The following is a 13,094-nucleotide window of genomic DNA, read 5'->3' on the forward strand; positions in this document are numbered from 1 at the left end:
TCCATACTTATATCTTCCAGTAGGGATACTTGCACACGTCACTGTTCATAATTTTCCATCGTTAGAAACAGAATATCATCCTTTAATTGGAATTTTAATTCCAAAAATTGTTGTGTACTTAACACAACAATTGTAACCTTTATAAGCATTGATTCAATATTCACAAATTATATGTATGCTAGAAAACCTCACAAATGCACAGTATAAGAAAAGATAAAAATTAGATTTCAAATTACTTTTGCTCTAGTTTCCATCTCGAAGGACGATTAATATCACCAGGAATATCTTGTAGAGTCTTATACAATAGTATATTATTAGCACATAAGTAAAAACGTAACGAAAACTGAATACTTTGGATTAAAATGAAACGGTCAAAGATCAACGTTCTTATTTATAGCCCAAACTATGTAAAATGCAATAAAACCAGAGCAAACCATGCTTGAAGTGAAATATGCTGTGCACATGGTTAACGAGCTCTACAAATTTGAAATTTTTGCGATTGGAATACACGCGCATTAACATTCCTTTTGAAAAAGCTGGCTGAAAATAACATAAAAATTATCGATGTATGGTGGTGCTGTAAGAGCCTAATTCGATGATCATTCAGTCCTAATTGTTTAAATATTATGAAACAAGAAAATATGGTAATTTTATTTACAAATATTTGTGTTAATTTTTTTTTCCAGCTCACTATCATTCAATATCATATTGCACTAAAATTATTTGCATTATATGTAAGAAATGGAGTATTTTTCGAAATGCGGGACATTAAGTAATAATGGTGAAATGGCTCCAATGTTATGATAATAGGGGGGGGGGGTGCAATCACGGAACTTCAAATTTAATATTTCCAGGAGTCATGCAGCAAAAACTCCCCCCCCCCCCCCGACTTTCTGAATTTACGTAGCTTAGCAACTACCATTTCTGTTCAAGCTTATAGGTTTTTTTTTTATTTATATTTCTCTTTTATTCGGTCATAAATATCAAGTGCGTGACCAAACAAAAATTTTATGAATTTTGCGTAAAGAGAAACAAAATGAATACGTATGCAAAAATAAGCATCACGTTAGATCAGATATGAAGTGTTAATTGTTCGTTTATTTTATTCCCCGCCCCCTCTAAAATCGGCTTTGGATCTGATGAATAAAAATCCTTCAATTTTGTCACGTTCAAATTCATGAATGTTTATACAACTCACAAAGAAAAAACTTCACCATCTGAAAACATTAGAAACATATACGGCTATACTTTCAGGATAACTGACTTAATTCAGCAAACCAAACACAGCCTACTTATAACTTACAGTCATTCGGAGGGAACATGCGCAATGCTGGCTTGGTTAGCATCTCAAGTCTGCAACCATGCAGATTCAGTTCCAATCCTAATAGTTTTTTTTTCCCTCTTGAGAACGAAAATGAAAAATTCAAACTTGAATTTTTCATTTCATACGGGTCAATGATGGGCGACTTTCATTGACCCGTATGAGACCGCCGATTTTCATTGACTTGAGAAAGTACCAAAAAACTGCGCAGTGACATAACTGGTTATTTCGACAACTGCTATTAAGTAGCTGAGAAATCGTGACACCATTTTGATATGATTACTCCGACTTTTTTTTTTTTTTTTTTAAGGACAAATTCCATAAAATTTCAAAGCTTATCTGCAAAGAGTTTGACAAAATATTTCCTGCAAACTGTACAATATAACTACGGCTACATCTCTCCGCATTGAAAAATGAAAAGACTAATTATATTATTATGTGACACCTCCAAAGACTCATCGTGGGAGGGGGAGGGCACCACTCCATTACACGCATCTCATCGTCTCCACCACTTAATCCTCCGTTTAAGGACACTACCATCCATGCCCATTACCACCAATAGTTTTTTTTTTTCGTCTGTAAATTGTGTTCGCATGGCCGATTTACCGGTATGAAAACCCCCAATTTCCAGAAGAAACCCTGCTACCTTCGTATAAGATCGACTAACACCTTCATTTGAAAAAAAAACCACATAAAGGCAAAATAATTATAAATCGGATCCATATGTGAAAGACAAACTGAGGAAATATGTAAGAAATAAGGAAATGGCAGGAGAATCATAATATAATATTCATTATTGCAAGAGAACTTAAGAGGTTTATATATCGTTTCGCAACTCACTCCAATATACCCGTTTTATCCGTCCTTATTCCTGCCCTTGACTGCACAAATTTTATTGAAGCTGGCATTTGAAAGCATTACATGGCTTTAAATAATATCAAGCCTGTGTAGAATGGAACGGCTATGTCATCGACATAATTTAGTATACAGAAGACGCAATGGTGATATAACAGACATTTAAGTTGTGAGTTAAATAGTGGATAGACACTGGGGCGAATTTTCATGTGGTGGAGAAAGAGCCATCCTTGGAAGCAGCACAAAAGAAATAGTATTCGGTGGGGAGCGTTTAGACGGTAAACGAGCTGAAGTAGTTCGATAGACCAATTTAAACATTGCTTTGTAGGGAAGCGGACTTCCGTCAATGAGTCTGGCGGAATAATAGCAATGAAATTGGACAAAGTCATATACATACACATACATACATATACATACATACATACACACACACCAAAAACAAGTTTCTATTTCATAACCTGCATTTCAACTTATGAAAATCTGTTCTTTTTGACTTATATGGTAGACAACATATAATATATACAGTGTATAAGTTTTATGGCATTCCAAAGCAAACCCTAGAAGGAATCGTTCCAGGATATCAAGGGTTAGGGGCTGACCTCAATTAAAATGGACTGATAACATCAAAAAATGGACAAATTCCTCCTTTTCTCAACTGACATCAAGAACAAGAGACCGAGACGACTGGAGGAGGCTAGCAAAGAGTATCACCTACCAGCCATGAATGACCCAACGGTTCATTTAGGACTATGGGAGAAGAAAAGTTTTAAGAGACTTGCCAATGGCCTCTGAGGCCGGAATAATATCAAGCCTGTGTGTGTATTTTGGTTCTCCAATTGAAGGAGAGTTAGTCGATCTTGTACGGAGGTAGCAGGGTTTATTCTCCCGGAAACTCGAACATCTCGCATACAGACAAATAAGCTGTTGGGACACACGCAATTTACAGACAAAATACACTAGTGGGTCAAGAATAGTGATCGGAGCTTGCTCCACCCTTTCTATGAGTTGCCTCAGCTTGCACTACCTTAAAGGATCAGGTGCTGCACTATCCAGGTATTTGCTTACGCTTGGAATCGCCGAACTTTATATAGTTTCCATATTCGGCACGAAACTGAGTTTCTTATTCGGCTAAGAAACAATATAGGATATAATATCCCTTAACTTAGATAATTTCTAAACGTATTGTATGCAAAAATAAGAGCCTCTATATGCATACTTTGTCAATTTTCAGTTTTAATTCGTTCAGAAGGAGTTTTTTTTCTCCCCTTGCTATAATTTTACTCACGGTTTCAAGACAGGTTGATGAATGATCAATCCCCCCCCCCCCCAAAAAAAAGCCGTAAAGTAACTATTTGTATCGGCAGAATGATTCTGGATCAGACAGCTAGAATTTGAAAATATTTAAATTTCATGTCATTTGGTTTCGAACTGGACCATATATTAATGACAAAATAAAATTATGTCTGCAGTATATAGAGCGTCCTACAAAAATTAGCAAATTTTAATTCTAGATTTCTCAATACTCGAGTTATCAAATTCGACCGCTAGAGTGGAATCATTACTATCGTTCTTCTAATAATAATAAAAAAAAAATGGATCGATTTGTAACTAAAGAATGCATACATTTAGCTTTCATCCCAAACAAATTTCATCAGTCGAAACGGAATTATTTGTATAATGGCGAAACGTTTGGTCATATTTTGCATGAATGACGTCAGAGTAAAACAAACTAGGCTCGAGAGTTTTGTTAGTATTGTAAATTTCGATAAAATTCATCCAGCCAGAACCGAGGAACAACTTGTGTATACGGACGGACGAACGAAATATCAATTTACGCAATGGTTGCTTTTGAAACATCTAAAAAATGCCATTAAGTTCAAAACTATCAGTAGGTCGAGACTTCCTGCTTTCAGTTTCAAAAGCATTTATGAGTCAGTCAATTTTCCTAGTAAGAAAAGATTTGCCCGTGGGCTTTGATAATTTAGATATTTAATTACTACTCTTGAGAAATCCTATTTAAGGCCTCGTTTATCCGTGGTCTAGATGATAAAAGCAAAAGTCATCCATTTTATGTTTATAATCAGATTATTGCATATAATAATACGTTCTAATCTGCAAGTACAAGTTTCACTTGTAAAGAAGTAATATCACTTCCTTGAAATTGGTCTTTTCTTTTAAATTATAATTCAATTTTTATAAGAAAATTAGTTATTTATAATAATAATAAAACATTCCTATGTCCACGCGGTTAGCCTAGTGGCTGTGCGCTTTACAACCATATGCCTGGGGAAGGAGTGTCCTAGGTTTCGATTCCCGTCCGTGACGTGAGGAGCCTGGGGTTTTTCATCCCGCAAACCGGCCTTGAACTCAACACTACGGACAAAGGATACACTAGGGAGTAGGGCTGACCACCTTATCCTGCGAACGGTTTGAGGTCCGATGATTAATAAACACTCGACACCGCAAGGTAAAAGAGGGAAATACAGTAGTTGAATTCAAAACGCATAACATTAAGAAGTAGTAATGCTACTAAAACCGGAACTTATCATTATATATTTTATTTAAAAAAATAACAGTAAAGTAGTTATTTATTAATAAATTAATTTCGTTAATATCTCTGATATTATACAGACAAATCGACTTTCAGAACACGCAATTTACAAATAAATACTAAAAAAAAGTAATGGTGGGCAGTAGATGTCGCTGGTGAATTAAGTGGTGGAGACGGAGATTTGTAGAGTGAGTGCCCTCCCCCCTCGATGAGTCTGAACTCCTTGGAGATGTCACAAAATAATAAACATCTTCATGTTATGAACAAACTGTATACAGCACCAAGTTTTATTATGCCAAAAGACGTGGAATACTTGGATTTTTTTCAGCGTACTTTTGTGGCCAATAAAAATAGCACTCTGCAAATACTAAGATTATATTTGGACAGCGTATTAGTTCACGTTTTTCGGAAGATATCAAAAGCAGCGAAAGTATAACTTTTGTAAAAAAAAAAAAAAAAAAAAAAAAAAAAAAAAAAAAAAAAAAAATTTCTGCAGTAATTCGTGACTGACTATCTCTTCAAGTTTGTGTCCACAAACCTTCAAACCGCGCAAACGCATTTTGTCTGTTAATGTCTTCGTTCTTTTGCTGGTTGGCGAGAGGAAACCTTGTCACCTCACCTGAAAATCCCTTGTATTCTTCACATCCCAGATGTGAATCATACAAAGCGACGATGGCCCGTTTTTGCAACCAGCAAAAACCGGCCAAATGCGTTAAGAAGCTCTTGGGGAGGTGTATCGGTATCTCTGGTAGCGGTAAAAAATACCCATGCATCTCAGAAACAAAGAGATTGGCATTACGGCATTAGCAACTAGAACATGAGGCTGATAGATTGTGTCCCGTGTTAGTGTGTTCTCCGGCTAGTTTGTTGGTTTTGCAGAATGAATATTTTGATTTTTCTGAAAAAAAAAAAACCTTCCCACTCTGATTGAGACAAGCTAACTCAACTTCAATGTAAAACACTTTAGAGCACTCAGTTTTCCCCATACACAGAATTCGAATTCTCGCAAATGTTGCGTCAAACTTGCAAAGGTATTATAGAAGCGCATGAAACTGAGGAGAGACTGTGTGATATAACAGACCTCTCAAAAATACATTGCTGATACTCAAAGAAATGGGATAATCATAGCAAGAAATATGGAAATCACCGGATAACAAGTAGCTGTGGTTGCTCAACAAGTTTATAAAAATTTTCTATAAAAATGCCACTACGTGTTTTAGCAAACAAGTATTGAATAATTTATTAAAAGACAAATCATTTTTTTTGTAAAAATGCAAAATTCCTACTTGTTTTTGTATAATCAGTTCTATAAATGACTGCCAACTAATGGCAAAATCCACTAAAAAAGAATCTACGGCATGCCATTTTATTCCAAGGAGAAGCCCTTTGTGTGTGTGACTGTGACCCTGAACTTTTGAAAAGTAATCAATAGTATAGATAATTCACGTAAGTTTCAACATGAGTTTCATATTGTACTATTTAAATGACACGACTTAGAATTCTTAATACTTTCATTGAAAGGTTCAAGGTGACTTTGATTGAGAGGAACAAATAAATTAATGAGTAAAACTGCATAAGTTTCGAAAATTAATTATATTATTTTGAAAGGAAACTATATGATGTTTTACGTGCGTGTGCTAATAGTACAAACCCAGAATGTTTTGCATAAAATTTGACCGAGAATACTCAAAAAAAAAAAAAAAAACCAGCTTAACTTATATTTGATGGTGCGTTGAAAAGGTCTGCTGTAAATCTATGGTATTTTAATACCGTGGAAAGATTAAGTGTTAGGAGATGGCAGCAGAGCAAAATTCCTCCTGGCCAAAACTGAGAATCGCTATTTTAAAGTTAACAGTGGTATTTGGAATATCGATTTGATGAGCAAAAAAAAAATAAGAAACAAAAACATGTCGATTGCAATAAAAATATCCACGAAAACGAGTAACTTTATATATAAAAAAAAAGTATTCAGTTCCAGGAACTGTTATTCTTTTGATTGATATCGGCTATATCGATCTACTTCGGTATGTCCGGTCACGGAAGAATAAAATTCTCTTCCTTTATAAAAGAGGACTGAGCGCTACGAATGAATGTAATGCAGTTGTCTTTTTTAAAAGGGCAGGAGAAGGGGCAGTGCTAATCCATCTAAGTTAAAAATTTTGCAACTCTTCAAACATAAAATTTACACCGACTTAAAGGCTTAAAAAAAAAAAAAAAATTCCACTCATGAAAGCCTGTAAACTTCTTACATTAGTATCTTGTGGGATTAAATAATCCCGGTTTTCCTTCAAGCCATTTCAGGTTTCCAGAAAGCAGGGTGGTGCTTTCTGAGCTATGAGATCGGCTGAAGAAATTATATTTGATTTTCAAATAAATTGGAGAAATCATATATGCTACCAGTTTCCATGGGGAAATGGAAAGAATCTTCGCATGTCCAAAATCAAAGAGCCTTTAATGAATAATAACTCTGTGGTGCTTTAGATGTCAACTACATGCTTACATTCATAAAACAAAAAAACGCCAGTGAAATAACGAATAAATATTAAGTTTGTGAGGTAACAACTTCGTACTCGAGGAAGTCCCAGATATTTGCCCGTTTCTCCCCCCCCCCCCGACACACACATAAGCAGCGTTATATGCTGCTCGTGTTTCTTTTTTCAGAGAGCGTCCTTCTCCCAGTCAATGCACTGCAAAGTTTCTATTAGGATGACCTTGAGGATCTCCATGCCATTTTCCACGGTCTGATTATCAATTCTGTTCTCCTGATCCAAATATTTTCTTAGATCAAATAAATGGAATTAGTGTTGTTTTTATTCCTCACTCCACTCAAAATCCCCTACTAACCTCTGGTTCAACAAATGTGACAAAGCAAGAGTAGAATTCAGCATACATTTAATGGCTTAAAAACCCCAGCTTCTAACTCAGTTTGCATTACAGCCAGTAATAATAAATAAAATCTAAAGCAATCTCTTCTAACTTTTCACACAGATGGACATGAGAAAAATCATCCATAGTCCAATAAGTCTTCCAGTCCAGATGGTATCCCTCCAGTTTGTCAGCAACTTGTGTTCCAGAATTAACAGCTATTCTGTATCTCACATAATGGCTGTGCTACTCATGTGGCAGCTACCGAACAGCATGAAAGCAAGCCTTGATCTAGCATGTTCCTAAAAGAGGGAGATAATTCACCAACAAACTATTTTCCCATTGCCTTTACTTCAATACTCTCGAAAGTGATGGAGAAGGTTAAACAAAACAACCAACTTTGCTCCTGGAAACATCAGCTAATTAGTGATTAACAATATAGATTTCACCGTTCATGTTCTATGACAGATTTTTCTCACTACCCCCCCCCCCCCTCTTTGGATACAAGGATCATTATGAAAAGGATCTGGTTGCTCGTGAAATTTCCAATATATATCTGATCGTTTCTGGCCACTAGGCGTTTACCAAGCTATTACACCTCATTGTCTCCTCCTGATCATGGCGATTGGATTGCCAATCTCCTCTCTAGTGGTCATTCACTGCATAACATGGTAGATGAACTAAATTCATCTACCTCTGTTCTTTGGGACAGTACCTCCCAATACTGTTTTCCCTCACTGAACACAACTTTCAGCTTTAAGAAATTTAACAGATCTTTTTTCTCTTTAAGAACTTGTTGCCATATACAGTACCGTTGTGATATACGTTTAGTGAAAGTTCTCGTGTGGGATTAATTTATATTTATATATATATATATATATATATCTTGGAATCCCACTGTGATAACTCTTTAGCCCATCCACCCAAAGTACTAAATGTATGATAAGTTCATAGCCTTTGGTGATTGAGATTCATTTAACATATGAAATTTCTAAATGTTCCATCACCTTGAATGTTTTTCAATTCGATGCGAGTGCATTCCTCATTTTCTTTACTCTACGTTGACTTTAATAGTATTAGCTTGCAGATCAAGACATACGAGATTCACTATACAGATTTTGCACCTGTTCGCTCGTATTTCATTATTCATTGCAGTCACACAATCCTTAAACTGTAATCAGAATCAAGCAGCATTCCACGACATAAAAAACTGGAAGACCGTGAAGCGATTTCGCAGAAATGAATTGCATTTTCTCACCTACTGACTTGCACCTACGAACGTAGTGACGAAAAACTTCCGTCAATTAACGTCACTGCAGGTTTCAAACCATACCCTCTTCCAGTCTGTCGTAATCATTCGTCCTTATACACTCCTTTTCTCGTGACGTATCATTTATGGCCACTTGAAGGGGTTGGGACAGGGAAGGAACAGTTCGATATTGCGATTATGAAGTAGAGATGTGGCAAGCAGCAAATTTATTTCAGTGTTTCAAAACTAATAAGACTTCATGGCAGCTGAATGTTTCCATTTTTGTTCGAAAAAAGGGAAAAAAATCCTTTAGGAGTTTGACGACAAGATGAAATTGGTGATAATTATTAACATTTAATAGTTCGTTCACCGTTATGAAATTATGTATATAAACAGTTATCTACCTTTTTAATTTTCCGTAAAAAACTGATCTCATGATAATTTATAATTTTATTATTATACTTTAACGTTTAAAAATGATCTTCCATAAATATACGGGTAGAGTATCATTACATTTATTACCAAGTTCATGCTCATGTTGCTATTCTATAAACGCATTTTCCTCATCGGCAATGGTTACCATAATTTCCCTGTCTGTCTTGTAGCGTTATGTACTGAATGCTACAAGAGATTGGAGTTGATTGCGAGTGAACGTATAGTTTAATATAATGAGCGAGGGTTTACATTCTATTTAGCCAGATCACTCCTGAAAACAATTCGGTGCGATTAAATGTTTTACAGCTATATTTGAAAGAACCATTCAGCTTCTGTGGTATAACACAATGAAGTAGTTGCTAATTTAAAAACTTATTACCCTCATCTATGCCGAATTCAATTTGATTATATAAATTTGTCTTTTAACCTGTTCTTGTTAACAACTATTCTTACATAAATTTCCTAACGAAGATAGTTTGATGTTTTGAGACAAACTACGCTAAAGTGTTGGATATGTTTTTTGCATCCAATTTTCTTTCAAAAGGAGTACAAAGTTTTCTAGTTATTCTTTCACAAAAGTCATTAACCTCTGTCTTTACTGTTTGATGATGGCGTTCTTATGGGTGTGTGTGTGTGTGTGGATCTTTAGTCCATTCGGTTTATGATGCAATGAAAAGCGAAAGATTTCGTTTCGCTAGGTTAATGCACGAGTATGATGAAATCCGTTTACAAAATTTTATTATAAAATAATCAATCCGAGTTGCAGGAAATGAATTTCAATGACCTTCAATCGTTTATGATTTGATTCGCAAATAAGTTGATTCCAAGGAGTGATTACTTCGCAACTCCCTTCTTCCCAATAAATGCTTCAAGAGTAGTGGTAGCAGCATATTATAATTCACCATTCTGTTTATGAAGATATACACTGGAAATCAAAAAATTTAGCTGTTGGTACATCAAGGATTCTATTTATTAAGACTTATTTTTCGTTTATGTAAAATCAACAGTGGCGATTAAGATGACGTTGCTGTTCTTCAAGATGCAGGATGGTATCATCATCCTCCCTCCCTCATTAAAAAAAAGACAACAATATAGTTTCGATCTATACAAAAATACCATGCAAGAACGAATGATCCATTAATTAACAAACACTCGGGAGGTTGCATCTGATCTGACAGATACATGCTAATTGTTAACATGAATATTCTTTAACCTATGTATTTTATAGGTTGTAGCTGTGCATTCGTATGTTACGAGTGATATTCCGCACTTTTTTTTTTCTGTCAGTTTGGTTTAACACGTGTTATGTAAAGGTTTACGATGTTTGACAGTAAATGTTACCTGAGAGATACCGCGACCTCCGATGTCAGTATAGTATGGTTTAGTTTTTTTTTTTTATTCTTGGTTCAATAATTTCTAGATTGTAACTGAAAATAAATAAACCATCGTGTATTACTGAAATAGAGAGTCAAATGCTTATTTTTTTTTATCATACATATCCTCTAGGAGATGTGCTTTACATTTATTGAAAATACCGAGGACAGTGCTCTTGAGCTTGCCCCACCTTTGCAGTGAGTTGCCCAGTATGGCACTACTTATGCTTGCGTCCACCGAACTTTTAGTTTCTATATTTTCGGCACGAAACTCTAGAAAATAATATTGGATTCAATATTTATTATACATATCCTCTAGGAGATGTGCTTTACATTTATGGAAAATACTAAGTGGTGTCTAGCTTGCTCCACCTTTGCTACGAGTTGCCCAACGTTGCACTACTTATGCTTGCATCCGCCGAATATGAATATATATATATATATAGTCCGCGCGGTTAGCCTAGTGGCTTTGCGCTTCGCAACCATATGCGTGGGGAAGGAGTGTCCTAGGTTCGATTCCCGTCGGAGACGTGAGGAGCTGAAGGATCTTCCTCAGCCATAGCCAAGTTAGCCGGTCTTGGGCGCGGGCAGTAGGGTTTTTTCCGCAAGTTTATCTGGTGTTTTTCATCCCGCAAGCAGGCAAACCGGCCCCTTGAACACACAGGGATACAGCCAAGAATACCTTGAGGCATAGGAGTGACCATTCTATCCTCGTATTTCGGTTACGAAATCCAAGCATGCTTGGAAGGTTGTAGGCCTTAAAGGCCTGTTAAAGCCATTGGGATAGGATAGATATATATATTCGGCACGAAACTCTTGTAGTTTCTATATTCGACTATGAAATAATGTTGGATTCAATATCCACTTAATTTGTACCATTATGTATTATATTTGCAGTGTTTGTTCTTTATTTTATTTTTCTTTATTTTTTTTTTATTTTTTTGCATTTTAGCACATACTAGTAATGAATGTATATTCCCACGCTGCAAAATTACCACCGCGACCTCCCGAGTGTTAATATGTTTATTTCATGAATATATGCAGCTATCATGGAAATTGGTATTTAAAATAATTCATAAATCAATTGTTAGAATTTTGTGATATTCGTTATCTAATTAGACATGTAAAATTGTTTATTTGGAGAAAGTTTTGAAGAGGAGAGGTAAGGATGTGGACCACTCCCTCCTTCCCATTAAGATATAAACATAATACATCTAATTAAAGGACAAGTATTAAACAACTGATCTTAAAAGCTTTCCAAACTCCGCTTCAACAGAACCATATGGAAAACATTTTGCCTATTTCATAAATATTTGAAATATTATATTATAATTTAATCTTATCTTAAAACTTAACCTCCATACAATCTAAGTTATCAGTTCCTTCCGATGAGTTCACTCCTTCCAATTATATTTCAGTAGTCAATATCCTTTAAAAATGTTCATATCCAATATTTAGAGTTTTTAACTTGAAATCCAGATGACTGCATTTGCGATAAGGTAGATAATTTGTGTCCAAACATTAAGTACATAGTTATTAAATATATCAGGGAATGCCCAAATACTCTGTGCTTATCAGGAACACATTTTAAGATGAAATAGCAGTATGCTATGTAAAGAAGAGTAACATGAAATAGTGTCTAGTAAACGAAATGTGCAGCATTATCTGCGAAGGACTACAGCCTACTTGAGATTAGTTTATATTAAGCGTCGCTACTTGCACTCAGGACTTTTTTTTTTTAAGGAGAAGCTTGAAGGAGTGAATAACCTCCTGAAATATTAATTGATATACTGGATGCATGAGATGTGTTTGTATCACACCTGTATTTATTCAAGAACGAATATTTGCATTATATACAAGCATATCATACAAAAGCAATGAGTAAAATGACTAATCGACAAGCCTTCAACTTCCTGATTGAAGTTGTCCTTATATTTGTGTAACTATTGCATTTTTTGTTCATGCTGTTGAATAAATACAATAAAACTGTAGATACTTTCACTGAATAGACTCCACTACCAATGATCCTTAGAAAACGTTCAGGATTCAACAAGCGGAAGTTCCACCTCTAAAATCGTTTATTTTCATTTCAAGCTTTTACAATAAATTAATTTATTCTGGTTTTGATTTAGAGAAGTGTATTAGAAAGTCATCAACGAAAAGGTTAAAATATTTTTACTTTGTTAACTAACGATTATAAATCTTTAGATATCTTTTCAGTGTTATAAAATTGCAGGGTGTTGAGAGAATTACTATTACTCCACAATACTAACTTAATATTTAAGTAATAAAGTAAATGTTAATATCATAACTGTCGTTTCTAACGTCGATACCGGTAACCAACTGACTAGAAGACAAACAATTACCGCTGTTCATTAACAAACTAGTTTCCTTATTGACGCATATTTAATTCTCAGCCCATCCATGGTATACTGATGTGCTAAA

General features: G+C 35.1%; 1 protein-coding gene across 2 annotated transcripts in view; it reads right to left on the minus strand.

Annotated features, from left to right (window-relative positions):
• Window positions 1–13,094, minus strand: part of Hex-A (Hexokinase A) — a 124,495-nt gene that overhangs the window by 58,438 nt on the left and 52,963 nt on the right. Inside the window, exon 1 of one of the 2 annotated variants that reach the window (XM_090393348.1) lies at window positions 237–338. The exons of the other annotated variant lie outside the window; for it this stretch is intronic. Within the exon in view, the coding sequence (XP_090249474.1) occupies window positions 237–254 (18 nt within the window). The 5' untranslated portion in view covers window positions 255–338. Of the gene's footprint in view, window positions 1–236; window positions 339–13,094 lie in introns of those variants that run through there. 2 annotated transcript variants of the gene reach the window in all.

Source organism: Typopeltis vanoorti, chromosome 5 (genome assembly GCF_054136105.1).
Source record: "Typopeltis vanoorti isolate ZY-2024b chromosome 5, IOZ_Tvanoo_1.0, whole genome shotgun sequence".
Taxonomy (NCBI): domain Eukaryota; kingdom Metazoa; phylum Arthropoda; class Arachnida; order Uropygi; family Thelyphonidae; genus Typopeltis; species Typopeltis vanoorti.